Source organism: Salvelinus alpinus, chromosome 11 (assembly GCF_045679555.1).
Source record: "Salvelinus alpinus chromosome 11, SLU_Salpinus.1, whole genome shotgun sequence".
NCBI classification, from domain to species: Eukaryota; Metazoa; Chordata; class Actinopteri; order Salmoniformes; family Salmonidae; genus Salvelinus; species Salvelinus alpinus.
Genome location: NC_092096.1, coordinates 28,912,347 through 28,931,806, shown reverse-complemented (window position 1 = coordinate 28,931,806; position 19,460 = coordinate 28,912,347). Strand labels below are relative to the sequence as shown.

The 19,460-nt window shown below is 41.1% G+C and overlaps 1 protein-coding gene across 3 annotated transcripts; it reads right to left on the bottom strand.

Moving 5' to 3' along the window:
* Window positions 1-357: 357 nt before the first annotated feature.
* LOC139533878 (normal mucosa of esophagus-specific gene 1 protein-like) lies at window positions 358-6,763 on the bottom strand. Of its 3 annotated transcripts, none has more exons than XM_071332330.1 (4): window positions 6,518-6,763; window positions 6,153-6,241; window positions 5,845-5,905; window positions 358-3,422 (listed from the first exon to the last, which is right to left on the bottom strand). In XM_071332330.1, exons 1-4 carry the CDS (start codon window positions 6,557-6,559, stop codon window positions 3,354-3,356), a joined length of 261 nt encoding a protein of 86 aa, XP_071188431.1. In that variant the 5' UTR covers window positions 6,560-6,763; the 3' UTR covers window positions 358-3,353. The 3 variants fall into 3 exon arrangements, with proteins under 3 accessions (XP_071188431.1, XP_071188433.1, XP_071188432.1); XM_071332332.1 differs by having other exon boundaries at window positions 358-3,401; XM_071332331.1 differs by having other exon boundaries at window positions 358-3,404; window positions 6,518-6,762.
* Window positions 6,764-19,460: the final 12,697 nt, after the last annotated feature.

Below are 19,460 nucleotides of genomic sequence, written 5' to 3'. Positions count from 1 at the left end.
TCATTATTATTCAACAATGTAGAAAATAGAAAAATAAAGAAAACCCTTGAATGAGTAGGTGTGTCCAAACGTTTGCCTGGTACTGTACATACATACATACATACATACATACATACATACATACATACATACATACATACATACATACATACATACATACATACATACATACATACATACATACATACATACATACATACATACATACATACATACATACATACATACATACATACATACATAACATATACAGATAAAGAAATACAGAAAAAAAGAACCAGAAGGCATTTGAACCCACTATGGGAGACAAGCCTATACACAATCTATATACTGTACACATGTGCCATTTACCACATATAGAAGCTAAATATTTTTAATGCTAAGTATCCCTTTTTCTTTTATTCCAGGCTTTATCTAAACATTCTGCAAACGGAAATACACAATGGACAAAAAAACATTACAATTGAAAAGAGCAGTAACTACACATTTGGTCAAAATTGAGTTAAAACTGAAATCAGGCTTTGTAGTATCGGTTTATCTTGGGTCAAATTTGCTGTAACTACAAAATCCAAGTAAAAACCAAGGCAAATAGCAGTAAATGAAGTTACTAAGTGCACTCTGGCTTTGTTCCACCATGTTTTCACTGAAGTTACTGTGATTTGCCTTGATATTCTATCGGGCCCTGAGTTCAGGCTATCCCAATCATGACGCCCTTACACACACACACTATGAGAAAGCCAAGAAAGTTGGATAAACACATTTAGATTTTTAGATAGTGCACTTTGCTTTTGCATTACCAATATAAACTCAGAAAATAAAGAAACGTCCCCTTTTCAGGACCCTGTCTTTCAAAGATAATTCGTAAAAATCCAAAATAACTTCACAGATCTTCATTTTAAAGGGTTTAAACACTGTTTCCCATGCTTTTTCAATTAACCATAAACAATTAATGAGCATGCACCCGTGGAACGGTTGTTAAGACACTAACAGCTTACAGACGGTAGGCAATTAAGGTCACAGTTATGAAAATTTAGGGCACTAAAGAGGCCTTTCTACTGACTCTGAAAAACACCAAAAGAAAGATGCCCAGGGTCCCTGCTCATCTGCGTGAACGTGCCTTAGGCATACTACAAGGAGGCATGAGGACTGCAGATGTGGCCAGGGCAATAAATTGCAATGTCCGTACTGTGAGAAGCCTAAGACAGTGCTACAGGGAGACAGGACGGACAGCTGATCGTCCTCGCAATGGCAGACCACTTGTAACAACACCTGCACAGGATCGTACATCTGAACATCACACCTGCAGGACAGGTACAGGATGGCAACAACAACTGCCCGAGTTACACCAGGAACGAACAATCCCTCCATCATTGCTCAGACTGTCCACAATAGGCTGAGAGAGGCTGGACTGAGGGCTTGTAGGCCTGTTGTAAGGCAGGTCCTCACCAGACATCACTGGCAACAACGTCGCTTATGGGCACAAACCCACCGTCGCTAGACCAGACAGAACTGGCAAAAAGTGCTCTTCACTGACGAGTCGAGGTTTTGTCTCACCAGGGGTGACGGTCGGATTCGCGTTTATCGTCGAAGGAATAAGCGTTACACCTAGGCCTGTACTCTGGAGCGGGATTGATTTGGAGGTGGAGGGTCCATCATGGTCTGGGGCGGTGTGTCACAGCATCATCGGACTGAGCTTGTTGTCATTGCAGGCAATCTCAACGCTGTGTGTTACAGGAAAGACATCGTCCTCCCTCATGTGGTACCCTTCCTGCAGGCTCATCCTGACATGACCCTCCAGCATGACAATGCCACCAGCCATACTGCTCGTTCTGTGCGTGATTTCCTTCAAGACAGGAATGTTAGTGTTCTGCCATGGCCAGCGAAGAGCCTGGATCTCAATCCCATTGAGCACGTCTGGGACCTGTTGGATCGGAGGGTGAGAGCTAGGGCCATTCCCCCCAGAAATGTCCGGGAACTTGCAGGTGCCTTGGTGGAAGAGTGGGGTAACATCTCACAGCAAGAACTGACAAATCTGGTGCAGTCCATGAAGAGGAGATGCACTGCAGTACTTAATGCAGCTGGTGGCCACACCAGATACTGACTGTTAATTTTGATTTTGACCCCCCCTTTGTTCAGGGAGACATTGTTCAATTTCTGTTCACATGTCTGTGGAACTTGTTCAGTTTATTTCTCAGTTGTTGAATCTTGTTATTTTCATACAAATATTTACACATGTTAAGTTTGCTGAAAATAAACGCAGTTGAATAGTGAGAGGACGTTTCTTTTTTTGATGAGTTTAGTTGTTGAAGGTCATACAAAGGCAGACTGCAGTATCGGCATTTTAGGGGTCATAGGTCAGATCAGTGCTCATGGTTGTTTTCCTTAAACAATTATTTTATAATAAGATAATACAGTGCCTTCAGAAAGTATTCACACCCCTTGACTTTCTCCACATTTTGTTGTGTTACAGGCTGAATTAAACATTTATAAAATGTATATATTTTTTGTCACTGGCCTACACACATATCATTTTAAAGTGAAATTTTGTTGTATGAAATTTTTACAAATGAATAAAACATGAAAAGCTGAAATTTGCTAAACAATTCACATAATAAGTTGCATGGACTCACTCTGTGTGCAATAATAGTGTTAAACATGATTTTCTGTACCCTACACATACAATTATCTGTAAGGTCCCGAGCACTGAATTTCAAAAACAGATACAACCACAAATACCAGGTAGGTTTTCCAATGCCTCGCAAATAAGGACACCTATTGCTAGAGAGGTAAAAATTATAAAAAGCAGATATTGAATATCCGTTTGGGCATGGGGAAGTTATTAATTTACATTTTAATTCAGGCTGTAACACAACAAAATGTTGCTTAAGTCAAGGGGTATGAATACTTTCTGAAGGAACTATCAGTGCATTATTATAGTACAATATATTTAGCTGGAAGGACCACCTTTTTTTTATTAAAGCAATTTTTCTGATGGTGGCATTGGCATCCTACAGCCATTGCTTTAGATTGGATCACACAGGCACACACTCCTCATTAATCATTAATAACACGAGCCATGCCCATTTTCAATTGCAATAACTTATTTCACCCTCACACATACATTATGTTTCACAAACAAATAGCTTTGGTCACACTTATAGTCAGCTATAGTGCAGTACAAATGTACTGCAGGATCAGAGAATCTAGTCTGTGTAGAAATGATTCCGCTCGACTGATGGAAGGGGAGGCAGGCAACTTGGTGGGCTCCCAATCAGGATGGAGGGGGAGGGGAAAGGGAGAGGGTGGAGAGAGAGAGAGCGAGAGAGAGAGAAAGAGAGCCCGCACTTGCGAGATCACTTGGTCATGCTCTTCACCTGTTCCAGTTCTTCAATCGGCCTCCGCTTCTGGTTGATAGTGACCAGCTTCAGAATAGGAACAACAGCAACACGTACAACAACAAGCACCACTACTGATCACATTTTACTACAAATACTCACCATGGTTGGGGTCAATTCCATTTACATTTGGTCAATTCACAATGCAAAATGACATTTTTCCTCATTGCTTGATTAGAATGTCAGTTTCCTGAATTGACTGAATTGAAATGGAATTGATACCAACCCTGTTAGCTTCCACTGAACTACATGTACTTTGTCTATTTAGATTTCTTTATTAAGTAGATAACAACTGTTTTACCATGTAGTGGTGTAGCTGACTACTGGAACTACACACTACTTCTTTACCATGTAGTGGTGTAGCTAACTACTGGAACTACACACTACTTCTTTACCATGTAGTGGTGTAGCTGACTACTGGAACTACACACTACTTCTTTACCATGTAGTGGTGTAGCTAACTACTGGAACTACACACTACTTCTTTACCATGTAGTGGTGTAGCTGACTACTGGAACTACACACTACTTCTTTACCATGTAGTGGTGTAGCTGACTACTGGAACTACACACTACTTCTTTACCATGTAGTGGTGTAGCTGACTACTGGAACTACACACTACTTCTTTACCATGTAGTTGTGTAGCTGACTACTGGAACTACAAACTACTTCTTTACCATGTAGTGGTGTAGCTGACTACTGGAACTACACACTACTTCTTTACCATGTGGTGATGTAGCTGACTACTGGAACTACACACTACTTCTTTACCATGTAGTGGTGTAGCTGACTACTGGAACTACACACTACTTCTTTACCATGTAGTGGTGTAGCTGACTACTGGAACTACACACTACTTCTTTACCATGTAGCGGTGTAGCTAACTACTGGAACTACACACTACTTCTTTACCATGTAGCGGTGTAGCTGACTACTGGAACTACACACTACTTCTTTACCATGTAGTGGTGTAGCTGACTACTGGAACTACACACTACTTCTTTACCATGTAGTGGTGTAGCTGACTACTGGAACTACACACTACTTCTTTACCATGTAGTGGTGTAGCTGACTACTGGAACTACACACTACTTCTTTACCATGTAGTGGTGTAGCTGACTACTGGAACTACACACTACTTCTTTACCATGTAGTAGTGTATCTGACTACTGGAACTACAAACTACTTCTTTACCATGTAGTGATGTAGCTGACTACTGGAACTACACACTACTTCTTTACCATGTAGTGGTGTAGCTGACTACTGGAACTACACACTACTTCTTTACCATGTAGTGGTGTAGCTGACTACTGGAACTACACACTACTTCTTTACCATGTAGTGGTGTAGCTGACTACTGGAACTACACACTACTTCTTTACCATGTAGTGGTGTAGCTGACTACTGGAACTACACACTACTTCTTTACCATGTAGCGGTGTAGCTAACTACTGGAACTACACTACTTATTTACCATGTAGTGGTGTAGCTGACTACTGGAACTACACACTACTTCTTTACCATGTAGTGGTGTAGCTGACTACTGGAACTACACACTACTTCTTTACCATGTAGTGGTGTAGCTGACTACTGGAACTACACACTACTTCTTTACCATGTAGTGGTGTAGCTGACTACTGGAACTACACACTACTTCTTTACCATGTAGTGGTGTAGCTGACTACTGGAACTACACACTACTTCTTTACCATGTAGTGGTGTAGCTGACTACTGGAACTACACACTACTTCTTTACCATGTAGCGGTGTAGCTAACTACTGGAGTTACAAACTACTTTATTTGCAGAAAGAAAATTAAATATGGGTGAAGTAAGCAATCATTTCCTTTCCTTTTCAGAATAAGACTTACCTAACTCTCACTTGAAACATAATTTTTGTGTTTAATAGGCTAAATTACATACCTATAATTTTCAGATTTACATATGATAATTTTTCACGAAGTAGTTACGATGTAGTGAACTACTTTTTCAACGCAGCTTTAGTTAAGTAAACTATATTTTTCACAGGGGTAGCATTAGAGTAGCTTAACTTCTTTCAGTATGAAGTAATTGGTAGCTTGGTAAACTTTATTTTCAGAGTAGCTTCCCCAACACTGCTAGCTTCTCACTACATCCACAGTCAATGAATCACCCATCATGTAACACTACTGGCGCCTGCCTCCTTCACCAATAGGTACCCATGCAGAGAATAACCCATGAATACAGACGTGTAGATTACAGTTTAAATGACGTTTAGATGACAGTTAAAATGGGATAGATACATCCTGCCCACGATGAGTGAGTTATAGTTATACTTGGCAATGCTGCTCTGTTTGTGTGACTAAGCAGAATAGAGAAGGAACCACTGACACAAATGGCTACTGATGCCAATGCCAACGTAGAGAGGACAGAAATAGACATAGAAATAGTGCTTATAATGTTATAAATCACCTTCTGTGGTTTAGATGAGTCCACTCCCTCCCAGGGTTCAGGGTTTCTACTTTTATTTAAACTGAAAGAAAGTTGAAGACAAATGATTAAAACAGAATATATCCCTGCCTGCTATGCCAGGGTTGGTCTTTTATCAAATGAGAAAGTAAAAGACCGGCAGACCTGTCAGAGACTGATAACCAAATTCCCTTTAGATAAAAGTTGTTTTAAATGTCAGGTTAGTACTTCTAGTTCACATTACTAGAAACAAAACAAATAGCAAGACAAACAAATATAATCCATATTAAATGGTATACATCAAATCTCACATGACATCATTCTTTGTAAATAGGAAGTAGAGTGAGGCAAAGATGGCTCCAGCAGTAGACAATACCATGCAGCCGATCAGAGGAATCACCTGGGAGAGAGAAACATGTGGGTGTCAGGATGAGGGCCTTATACTTCTTATAGTAGATAACACGGTTGTTCTTAACTCCTTTTGAGAATTATGGTCCTCATACAGTATTTCAATCCAGGAAGCAAGGGAAATGAAATTCCCATAAATAAATAAACCTGATAGTAAAGACAAGCTTAACTTCTCTATTTGGAATTTCCTTTAAACTCCTGAGGGGAATAACCTTCATCAGAAACCATAGAAACACTGATCCAAAACAAGAAATAGAGAGAAACTCACCTGTTTCCTCTTCCTCATAATCTGAATCAATCCAAACTTCATTTTGTTTTTCAAATTCCATTCGGTATCAATTCTTATTCTGTATAGTAAATCCTTAATCTGTGTAGGTCTATCCTATAAGGCAACAGGTCAATAGATGCTGTCTGTCTCACCTGTTACTGACAGAGTTCCAAGGTGCTTGTGAGCACCGTCTGTCTGACCAGAGGTGATATGAGTTGTAAAGCACGATATGAGTTGTAAAGCACGTAGACAGATGCACATGATCAAGTCTGAGCACATCTCCCCCCTGTGGTTTTAAATATTCAAGGTGAAAATGACATGCATTTATTTGTACACGTTTTCTTAAAATTCAGACAGCAGAGAAATATTTTAAGTAAATTTATAGCCACTTTGATAGAAAATAAAATGTGCTGAAATTGTGTATGGAATGTAAATAAAATACATTTAAAAAACCTTATATTTGTTTATTGTGATACCTGGTAAGTTACCTGTATTGCACCAGCAAAGTGATACTGATAGACTGTGATAGATGCCAAGCAGAGACACAGGTTTCAACTGTGTTTATCTACCGTTTTGTTTGGAATTTGTATCAATATATCATTTCATTTATCATTTTTAATGGATCACTTTTGTGCCATTTTTGTTTGTTTGCCTTTGCCATCATTATCACATTGGGATCAAAAGTGGAACCATAATGGGGGAGGACGGGGTCATAGTAATGGCTGGAACAGAATGAATTGAATGGTATCAAACACATGGTTTTCATGTGTTTGATAACACTCCATTCCAGACATTATTATGAACCTTCCACCGCTCACCAGCCTCCTGTGCATTATTTTCTGTTTGGCCATAATGACCATCGTTACATTTGGAGGAAAAAGGGGGAGGCTTGCAAGCCGAAGAACACCATCCCAACCGTGAAGCACGGGGGTGGCAGCATCATGTTGTGGAGGTGCTTTGCTGCAGGAGGGACTGGTGTACTTCACAAAATAGATGGCATCATGTGGATGGAAAATTCTATATTGAAGCAACATCTCAAGACATCCGCCAGGAAGTTAAAGCTTGGTCACAAATGGGTCTTCCAAATGGACAATGATCCCAAGCATACTTCCAAAGTTGTGGCAAAATGGCTTAAGGACTACAAAGTCAAGGTATTGGAGTGGCCATCACAAAGCCCTGACCTCAATCCTATAGAAAATTTGTGGGCAGAACTGAAAAAGCATGTGCGAGCAAGTAGGCCTACAAACCTGACTCAGTTACACCAGCTTTGTCAGGAGGAATGGGCCAAAATTTACCCAAATTATTGTGGGAAGTTTGTGAAAGGCTACCCGAAACGTTTGACCCAAGTTAAACAATTTAAAGGCAATGCTACCAAATACTAATTGAGTGTATGGAAACTTCTGACCCACTGGGAATGTGATGAAAGAAATAAAAGCTGAAATAAATAATTCTCTCTACTATTATTCTGACATTTCACATTCTTAAAATAAAGTGGTGATCCTAACTGACCTAAGACAGGGAATTTTTATTAGGATTAAATGTCAGGAATTGAGAAAAACTGAGTTTAAATGTATTTGGCTAAGGTGTATGTAAACTTCCGACTTCAACTGTATATATCGTATTTTATACCATCTACTGCACCTTGCCTATGCCGCTCGGCCATCGCTCATCCATTTACTTATATGTACATATTCTCATTTACCCCTTTAGATTTGTGTGTATTAGGTAGTTGTTTGGGAATTCTTAGATTACTTGTTAGATTTGTGTGTATTAGGTAGTTGTTGGGAATTGTTAGATTACTTGTTAGATATTACTGCACTATCGGAACTAGAAGCACAAGCATTTCGCTACACTCGCATTAACATATGCTTACCATGTGTATGTGACCAATACATTTTTATTTTATTTTATCTTCAGGTCGGAGAAGTCAGAGCTCTAGTGTTGCGTTGAAGACAATTCAGAAACTCAGAACCTCTGAGTTAAAATTAACCTAAGTTATTTGCGTAGAGCTTCCTTGGTTGATTCTGAAATTTCCCAAGTGGGAAACTTGGGCCTCAACTTTCTACAACAAGTTTCCAAGTTGAAAATGTCTGAGTTTTTGAGTTCCATGTTGTCTTAAACATGGCATTAGATGATGCCCGAATTTCCAACTTGTAATTGTTGGATGACCGTTCAAAACAATGTTTCTCAGTCAGAGCTTGTTTTGTCCAAGTTCCGAGTTCCCTTGAATGCACCATTACATTTGTTCTATGGGGAACATAACCTTATTGAGTTTTCATGGGCTCCCGAGTGGCGCAGCAGTCTAAGGCACTGCATCTCAGTGCTAGAGGCGTCACTACAGACCCTGGTTTGATTCCAGGCTGTATCACAACTGGCCGTGATTGGGAGTCCCATAGGGCAGCGCACAATTGGCCCAGCGTCACCCGTGTTAGGTTTTGGCCGCAGTAGGCCATCATTTGAAATAAGAATTTGTTCTTAACTGACTAGGTAAATAAAGGTTAAATATATATATATTTTTAAATACAGTTGGATGAAGCATGAATGGCGTTGGAAGTTTTCGATAACCCTCTCCAGCGAGGCTTCCTGCTGTAACTTCAAAGGCAGGCCTTTCTAGCACATAGCAGGATCGGTAAGTTTGTGAGTTTACATAGATAAACATTAAGATTTAGCTCTTGCATTTCGGGTTCCTTAATATGTTTTGTTCATTGTCGAGTTAGGTAGGTCTACAGGTGTAGGATATTCATTTGACCTGTATTGTCGCAGCAAAATAATCCTGCAGCATCAGGATTTGAACGTTTGGTCCACAATGTTGCTTGATTGGTGGTTAAGTTATTAGCTGGTCAAAATGAGGCTACATGAAAAGTAGGAAACTGTTAATATAACCTCAGTAATTTATGTAAATCCCGAAGCTCATACGCATTGCGCAGGAAAATTCTCAGCATCAAAAGAGTGATCAAATTCATCTGCATTTTATTTATTTATTTATTTATTTTACCGTTATTTTACCAGGTAAGTTGACTGAGAACACGTTCTCATTTGCAGCAACGACCTGGGGAATAGTTACAGGGGAGAGGAGGGGGATGAATGAGCCAATTGTACACTGGGGATTATTAGGCATAGCCTACAGTACATGCACATTTCAAGTGTCTCTAACTGTACGAACTCTGAAGTATACAGTTATCTCAGAATATTATCTGTCCAGCTTTGGGGCATAGGCTATCCCTGGCGTAATGCACGGCCAGCAAACCAGTCAATTAAATGTTAGTCTGTGTACACCTTAATACTGTGATGTGGCATAAGCATGCCTATACACTGCTGTGTGATGTGCTGAGTTGTTTTAATAAGCAGTACATTTTGGAACAGCTCAGCTGTTGTGATGTTGTTTGTTGATCAATGCTCTGTTTTGGACTGTTTGATCAACATTCACAGTAGAAGTTGTGTAGGCTTTTTTGTGTGTGTTGGGTTGTGTATAATGTGTGTCCGTTCAGGTAGTTACTTTAATTTGTGTTATCATGTTCGGCCATTTGTACTTCTGTTGTCTATTTCAGTGCTTCTTAAACCTCTCCTCAGGGACCCCCAGACATTTCAATTTCTTTTGTCGTTCTGAACTAGCTCACCTGATTCAACTAGTCAAGGACTTGATGATTAGTTGACAAGCTGAATCAGGTTTGCTGGCTCTGGAATAGATCAAATACATGGAACGGCTGGGGGTCCCCGAGGAGAGGTTTGAGAACCACTGGTCTATTTGATGCACAATACTATAGTATATTTTTGAGGTCCTTATAGTGCTCTGACAGGGCTTACTTTTACCCGTAATCACCACCAGAGAGAGACAAATACCTTGGTATAGAGAGAATGATAGATATGGTCTGTGGCAAGACGACTAGGGATGGACATTTTTATTTATTTATTTTATTTAACCTTTATTTAACTAGGCAAGTCAGTTAAGAACAAATTCTTATTTACAATGACGGCCCACCCCGGCCAAACCCTAACCCAGACGACGCTGGACCAATAGGGCGCTGCCCTATGGAACTCCCAATCACGGCCGGTTGTGATACAGCCTGGAATCAAACCAAGGTCTGTAGTGACGCCTCTACCATTGAGATGCAGTGCCTTAGACAGCTATGCCACTCGGAAGCCCATACATTCATACAGCTAAAATCAAATCAAATTGTATTTGTCACATGTGCCGAATACAACAGCTATATTGTATTTGTCACACACCTTACAGTGAAATGGTTACATACAAGAACATTGCTACTAGTAATAACATTGTTACACGTTACAGTACAGAACCCACACAGGTTAATAGGATAATCACTTTGAACAGTCACTTTTGAAAGAGATAACTTGTTAAAAGATGGAACAGAGCATCTACCACTGTTGACACGTTGGCTCGTCCATGAAAGGATCTGTAGTCACATATTGTGTATCCAGTGAATTACTATGAATGTATTGGTATTGCCAGCTATTTCTGATTCATGAGTTATGTTAGATTGGTCTATGTGTTTCATAGATCAGTATTCGAGTAGTGTTGTCAGTTTGCGGACCTACCGTCAACCTGTGTGTCTGACTCATGTCCCCATCTCAATTGATTGGGGTTATAATTGAGCGATGAGACAAAAGAAAGAGATCTGTCTCAATACTCAGACAATTTAACCAGGGGTGGACAGATCACAAGGGCAGGAAGAGCGAGAGACGAACCTGAATGCCTCATTAGGCAAAATGTCTCAAGGCCTCCAAAGGCTCATTAAATTTGTTTAAAAACCTGTTCTATTTTGTCCTCATATTATGAAATGGTCATGTAGTGTTCCATAGTTAGAAGTGTGACATTTGATAGAAAAAGGTAGAAAGTACCACCTAAAAAAATAGTTTAATTAAAAGTACAGGATTCTGATTAAATACATTTCACAATTGTGAAACTGGTAGAGGATTTTCATTCACACCACTTTATGTCGGGGATATTGAGGGAATTTTCAAAAGAGATAATATCGAAGTCTAAATTAAACTATAACAAATTAAATGAGTGACATTATTATTGTTATTTTATTGTTACCTTTTTGTATTGTATTTTTTACTCTAATATATTTAGTAAATATTTTCTTAACTCTATTTTCTTAAAACGGCATTGTTGGTTAAGGGCTTGTAAGTAAGCATTTCACGGTAAGGTCTACTACACCTGTTGTATTCGGCGCATGTGACAAATAAAATAGGATTTGATTTGATTCAACATACCAGTAGTAAAATGAGTCAGAAATTATAAGACAAGGCAAGGCCACTATTCAATATACACCAATCTAGTTGTTAATTAGATTACTTATTTAACAGGACAATGCGTCATTAGTTATTTTTCGACACATTTGTTCATAGTCCATGGGCAGTACCAATATGTTGCCTGAACGACAGCATGACAGCATGTTGTAATTAAGGACCCGAGCTACAGGCCTAGCGGTAATATTTTAGAACCCAGAATCCCAAGTTTGGTTGATTAGGACCTTATGACTTCAAATGAGTCACCATAGACTTAAACAGACCATTCTCCTGATTGCCCAATGGGCTATTGAATTACTGACAGGGCTGTCTAGATTAAAACACTTTCTGTCTTTCTACATGTCAGGAAGCCAGCAGAGTTGGGTCTTTGCACTTGGCCTCAATCAATCTCAGGTAAAATGATAAGCTGCGGTTTATCTCGCCCAGGTCACTGGGATGAAAATAGGTCATCGATTCCCTTGTTGGCCACGGTAGATTGCAAACAGCCTCTCTGCCCTAGTGCCCTCCTGAACATTGAGGACATTTCAAGCCAATCAAAGAGTGAGATCTTCTGTGGCTGACCATGACGGTTGTAGGGGGAGGAGGTGTATTAGGATGCAAGGGGAGCATTCATTGTGCTACAGGCAGATTCAGAAGACTTTGTAACTTCCTGCTGAAAGAAAGCAGGGCTAAAACATACAGTTTTACATACAGTTTTTACATACAGTAGGAGACAGAAAATGATATCCTGATATCAGAATAATTCCTTTTTGGTGACACTAGTAACAACAATAAATGTAGGCCTATTAACATATTGTTGCACAATAGTTTAGTAATTGTATAGCAATTGAGTTGAGCGTTTTTTAAATCACACAAGATGAATAGAGATCATAATTACAGTGTCACTACACAAGCATTTGTCTGTAAACGGGAGGGGGTGTATAGCTCGAGGGGGGAAAGAGACATAAGGATGACTGAGACTGTGTTAGAGTGTGTGTAGTGTGTGTGTGTAGTGTGTGTGTCTGTGTGTGTCTGTGTGTGTGTGTGTGTGTGTGTGTGTGTGTGTGTGTGTGTGTGTGTGTGTGTGTGTGTGTGTGTGTGTGTGTGTGTGTGTGTGTGTGTGTGTGTGTGTGTGTGTGTGTGTGTGTGTGCGCGCGCACAGGTTATTTTTTTGGCAAAAGGAGTGCGATGAGGCAGGCTGGTGCTCAGCCAGCCAAAATCCTATTGCAGAGTTGGAGAGTGGGGGTGTGTGCAGTAATTACTTTGGGGGAGACCGTCGCTGTGCTGGGGTGGAGGGAGCTTGGAGCGCGTAGCTGTGCAGCTTTGTAGCCGTGATCTTTCCATCTCATCTCATCACCTTTGTCTGGCAAATTCCCTCGACGGCTCTGTGAAGCCTGCTGCATTCAGCGCTGTCAGTCTGGGCCGTCAACTCAAAAAATCGATGCCCATCTCGTCCACTTCTATATTTAACCAGGTTCAACGACTCAGGCACTGATAGGGAGCCTCCCTCCTTGCCGCTCCGCTCCCTCTCTCTGAGGTTAGATTAGCAGCAGCTCCAGACTGATCAGGGCACGATAATACACTCTGCAGCCAGATCAGATCAGGCTGAAGCTCTGAGATGCCTTCTGTTACTAAGCCAATTTGAATTTTAATTATATTGTATGCAGTGGCGACCCGTCATTCAGTGCAGGTGGGGCACCTGTTTGCATGTTATTTTGGCATTAATACGTGTCACATATCAGTTTGCAAACAATGTTAAAAAAAACGAACATTCATTGAGTTAATAAAGCTGCATACACACTTGGTCTCTTTTTTGCTTTCTTGAGTAAGGCAGCTCCAAAATGCAGGTGTTTCAGCCTGGCTCAGTGCTTTCTGTAGTGGTGGGGTAGCCAGCGGAAAATACGGAGTGTAGGGGTTGGTAATGTTCTCTAGTTGTGCCTTGATTGGCTCAGTGTTGGCTCAGCCACTCATGGGGATACTACGTCACTGCAAAATATACGGTAGAGCTCAAAAATTCAAGCCCTTTGGATGCTGCCATAGAGTTACATTAGAAGTGCCCATCCAAGAAGGCTCAAGGTCATTGGCCACAGCTAAAATGACGTCAAATCAAGTCCTTCGTACATCAGCTAATATCTCAAAGTGCTGTACAGGAACCCAGCCTAAAACCCCAAACAGCAAGCAATGCAGGTGTAGAAGCACGGTGGCTAGGAAAAACTCCCTAGAAGGCCAAAACCTAGGAAGAAACCTAGAGAGGAACCAGGCTATGAGGGGTGGCCAGTCCTCTTCTGGCTGTGCCGGGTGGAGATTATAACAGAACATGGCCAAGATGTTCAAATGTTCATAAATGACCAGCATGGTCACATAATAATAATCACAGTAGTTGTCGAGGGTGCAGCAAGTCAGCACCTCAGGAGTAAATGTCAGTTGGCTTTTCATAGCCGATCATTAAGAGTATCTCTACCGCTCCTGCGGTCTCTAGAGAGTTGAAAACAGCAGATCTGGGACAGGTAGCACATCCGGTGAACAGGTCAGGGTTCCATAGCCGCAGGCAGAACAGTTGAAACTGGAGCAGCAGCACGGCCAGGTGGACTGGGGACAGCAAGGAGTCATCATGCCAGGTAGTCCTGAGGCATGGTCCTAGGGCTCAGGTCCTCCGAGAGAGAGAAAGAAAGAGAGAAAGAGAGAATTAGAGAGAGCATACTTAAGTTCACACAGGACACCGGATAAGACAGGAGAAGTACTCCAGATATAACAAACTGACCCTAGCCCCCCGACACATAAACTACTGCAGCATAAATACTGGAGGCTGAGACAGGAGGGGTCAGGAGACACTGTGGCCCCATCCGATGATACCCCCGGACAGCGCCAAACAGGAAGGATATAACCCCACCCACTTTGCCAAAGCACAGCCCCCACACCACTAGAGGGATACCTTCAACCACCAACTTACCATCCTGAGACAAGGCCGAGTATAGCCCACAAAGATCTCCGCCACGGCACAACCCAAGGGGGGGGCGCCAACCCAGACAGGAAGATCACGTCAGTGACTCAACCCACTCAAGTGACGCACCCCTCCTAGGGACGGCATGAAAGAGCACCAGTAAGCCAGTGACTCAGCCCCTGTAATAGGGTTAGAGGCAGAGAATCCCAGTCAAATCACGTTATATCTACAGTAGCTTTGATTTGACTGACATGTCAACATCATACTTTCAAAATCTTAGCTAGCAAGCTAGCAGTCATCATCAGGAATCACGTCGACAATCTACTGGCAAATACTTTTTAATCCTTGTCATATGAAGATAAATAATGAAGAGAAATTATAGATAAAACGTATCGGTGCTCATCAGCCATTGGACATAAACATTACACAAGAAGTTTGACATCGCTAATTCAACAATGAGTGGTTTGGAAGGAATCAGTGGCTAACTGCAAGCATTGCAAAGCAATCACTAGTCTGCTATTCAGTGGAGTGTGTGTGTGGTCCAAGTCTGGGTTTAAGGGTCTCTTTTCCAAGCTTAAAAGGATAAACCTTCAACATTGGCCATGCTGTCAATTCAGCATGACTCCAGCCGCGCACAAAACAACTACAAACTCGGAACTGGGACATCTCAGACTTCAGTGCATTCAAGACAACTGGGAACTTGGAAAAAAACAAGCTCAGACTGGGAAAATAAGTTTTGAACGATCATCCAACTTGGAATTGCAAGTCGGGAACTCTTTGAACTCTGACCTGAAGATCACTGACGTCATCATGATTCGACTTTGTTTTTTTCAGAGTTCCTAGTTACCTTGAAAGCACCATAAATCCAGAGAATGCCAGACTTTGATAACAAAGTTTGATGACAAAATTTGTCCACAAAGGACCGCCGCGCCACATTCCTGTTCAAGTGAGCACAGCACAACAAGGTGAGTCCAAAAATGTCTTGTATGCTGCTGCAATAAATTATGTAATATGCCAGGGAGATATGTATACTGTAGCTAAGAAAGTAATACTAAGTGTATGTTGTGTAGTAAGCTGTTAGTAGCCCATGTGCCTCTCCCTAATCATTTGGTCCTTTTTCCCCTCAGAATTTTGCCTACTGTCCTGACGAATTGCCTCTTCTCCGCTCGTCGCCCCCTCATGCATTAAAGGCAATAAATTAGGCTGAATTAACTGTTTCACTGCCAGACAAGGCTCTGTTGATAGCCAGGTGTAGCAGCGGTAAGGTGTTGGGACTGTTGTTGGGACTTTGCTGTTGGGACAGCTTTATGTAGGCCCTAACAGTTTGTGGGCACCGTTTATCACTGCTAAAGTGCAATTAATGTATTGTTTAGTGTTGTATTGTGTGCCTTACTGGCATGCCTTACTGGCATGCATCTAAAAACATTTGGTGGACTGGGGACAGCAAGGAGTCATCATGCCAGGTAGTCCTTACTGGCATGCATCTAAAAACATTTGGTGGGAGTTTGCCCCACCAAGATATACTTGCTAAAATCACCACTGATTGTATTGACACTTTACAGTTGTGTAAAAATAATCAACTAAACTATAAGATAATGACAATACAGTTTCCTCCAAAGACACACTTGAGATGTTTGTCAGGACATTTAGAATGAAAGAGCCCAAAAGTCAAACTGTAATAAAGGACTTTATCATTATCAGTCAATGGAACATTTGTCCGTTATAGTCAAATGTGGCATACTGCTCTAATTGCACACGGTAACGTTTGACATTTCCCTCATTAACGTGACCAAGTGTCCTCAGGAAGAATGAAAGCATATGAACAAGGTGGATTTACATCGTACTTTTAACCCTGTCGCTAAGCGATGGTGAACCCACCTGGATAAAGGGTGGCTGCTAAATTAATGAGTAACGAATGGGGGAATGAATGAAAAGCGGAGGAACGTGGTGAAGAAGCATATTTGAGACAGGTGGCACAGCCAACTTCATCAAGGGACGAAGCTTTCTCTGGCAAGAGATGGGCCGATAGTCTGCTGTGCTAATTAATCCTTGGCATCATGGAGACGGCAACAGTGTGTGTGTGTGTGTGTGTCAACTAGTTCTCACAGTCTCACGTCAGAATTAGACGTTCATCCATGTTTCTCAAAAATCTAATTTCGAAGTTGTTCCAAATGTCACATTTCAAAGTGTTTAAGGTTATGTTTAGGCATTAACTCCGGAATCTTAATGTTAGGCATTAACTCCAAACGTTCAAGGTAAGGGTTAAAGTTCGGGAAAGGCTTAAAAATAATCTTTAAAAAAAACGTTCTATTGCTGGTTTTGAACTTGCAACCTTTTGGTATCAGAGGCAGATGCTTCAAACGTGCAATCTTTGGAATCAGAGGCAGATGCTTACGCCCATCCACCATCCCCGTCCACAACGCCCTAGCAAAACCAAAACCTACTTGAAGATAACAGCGCTCACTGTTGCCCCTAGTGGCGCTTTCCACGTCATCTCCCGACGTCCTCAGACATGGATGGACATGGAATACTGACTTGTATGACAGGTGACCTGGCTGGTGTGTGTGTGTGTTTGCACTGGTGTGTGCGTACTGTGTTGCTGGTTGCACTGAAAACCTGTTGCTATCTGAACATAACACAGGCTTCTTTTTAGTGTCTTTTGTTTGATGAGGCCCTCCACTCTACTTTTGTCAGGCACTTTTTATAGGCTTGGAGTAAGAAAATGAGGGAGGAAATATACTTATTGATTACCAATAAAATTAAAAGATAATGTCTTTGAAACCAGGCAACGGAAATTATGATTTTACAAGTAAGCCTATTTCCGTGTTCACGTGCTAGTCGGAACTATAGGAAACTTAGAAATGTCCGACTTGCTAACTGGTTGTAGTTCTACACGTGCCGCGTTCAACCATTTAGTAAGTCAAAAATGTCTGAGTTTTATAGTTCCGACCACCACGTGAACACGGCATATGACTGCATTCTTGTGTTAAGGAAGCATCTGGCTCGTTGTCAAAAAATATTTATAATAAAAAAACAGTCTGATAATATAGAATGAATGTTTGAGAATATAACTTCAACTTCTTGTTAGTATTCCGAGGAAGCACCATGTCTCTGTCAATTTTTAAATTGGTTTTCCATGAACAGAGAGTACATTTACCGTGGTAGAAAAGTTCTACAAATAACTTCCTCTATGTCCTTGGCTGCACACCCAGTCAGTGCTCCTGCAGGCATTCCCATAATGATACCAATCAGTGAGACACTCCCATCTAACTAATCCCACTCTTTATGTATGATAGTGATTCTCTGTATTTACAAACCACCCAATTGCAACATAGCATCACTTCTGACTTTTCAGGATCTTGGTGGAGAAAAGTAGGGGTTCTGTGTTACGCTGAATGCTTGAGAGCAAATTACACTAATTAATTTAATCAAATGTGTACAAGGAGGGGATGGAAGTAGACCCCAGTTGTGAGCACTGTTGATCATTGTTCTACCATGCTAAATCAGATGACACCTGTAGGGAGGAACACTTGTCGAGCGTAGCAATTGCATCTTCTAATTGGGAAGACTTCAGCTGGTGCACAGACACAATCAATAGCCCACTGTGAGAGGAAAGTCAAACCCATTCATACACTGCCATGAGCATTACGAAAAGTTTGAGAGTACATTTTGTATTTTTTCACTTTGTTTCAGATCGATTGCAGAAACCAGAGAGTATATCGTAAATAGTCCAAATAGGACAAGAAAATGCTCATATGTAGGCTAACAGCTGTGAAATTATATGAGGTCAACCACATCATTTGGGACTCATTGTGGCTCCTTTAATTCCACAATGGTTAAGTTTGCCCTGTGGCATTTTGGAATGGCTGACACTCTAGGTAACACAATCTGATTGTGTTTATCATGTATGGATTCAGAAAGGTTTATTCTACACTCTTAGAATTTTTGAGTGTAGAACACCCACTCACTTTACATGCCACTGTACACTCTTACACTCACTATCTACAACCTAAAATGGTTCTTTGACTGTCCCCATAGGAGAACCCTTTTTTGTTTGATGTAAAACCCTTTTGGGTTCCATGCAGAACCCTCTGTGGAAAGGGTTTTCATGAAACCAAAAAAGGTTCTACCTGGAACCAAAAAGGGTAATTCAAAGGATTCTCCATTTTAGGTTGTAGATAGCGAGTGTAAGAGTGTACAGTGGCATGTAAAGAGAGTGGGTGTTGCAGAATCAGCCAGCAGCAGGGGGTGCTGTGTCTATTTCAGTCATTACCCAGTATTGGGTTCAGGTGTGATCACTGAGCTGCTTTACTTATGCACTACCCTAATATACAGTGTTGGGGATCTATGTTGACATTAGTCCATGCTGTAGGTAGGTGGTTGTATGTGTATGGCACGAAGGGACGAATTGTCTTCAATTGGACAGTTCTCATCAGTTCTCATTTATCTTCAAGCACCTGTTCAATGGTGAATGCAATTTTCTTTGCAGGAAAAACTTTTTGGAGTACCTATTGGCTTGTTTTATTTAACATGGACCACAACACTGGATTGCACCAATTGTGGCTTCGCTGTGACCTGATATTTTAAGTTATTCAGACAGGTAGACAATCATATTTCATTGTTCATAGATACGATGGGTTCATCAAATGGAACTGTGTAGCTCTTATAGCAATGTCGGGTTGCAGTAATACCATTCACTTCACTGACCATTAATAGGATATACATACATGCTGTAATTCAAGTCCTGGG

What these genes read in the sequence shown, in the direction of transcription:
- LOC139533878 (XM_071332330.1), bottom strand. Translation starts at nt 6,559, where the DNA reads ATGAAGTTTGGATTGATTCAGATTATGAGGAAGAGGAAACAG. An exon ending in TTATGAGGAAGAGGAAACAG is followed by an intron (nt 6,242 to 6,517) that starts GTGAGTTTCTCT and finishes TCTCTCTCCCAG; the next exon opens with GTGATTCCTCTGATCGGCTG. An exon ending in TTTACAAAGAATGATGTCAT is followed by an intron (nt 5,906 to 6,152) that starts GTGAGATTTGAT and finishes ACTTTCTTTCAG; the next exon opens with TTTAAATAAAAGTAGAAACC.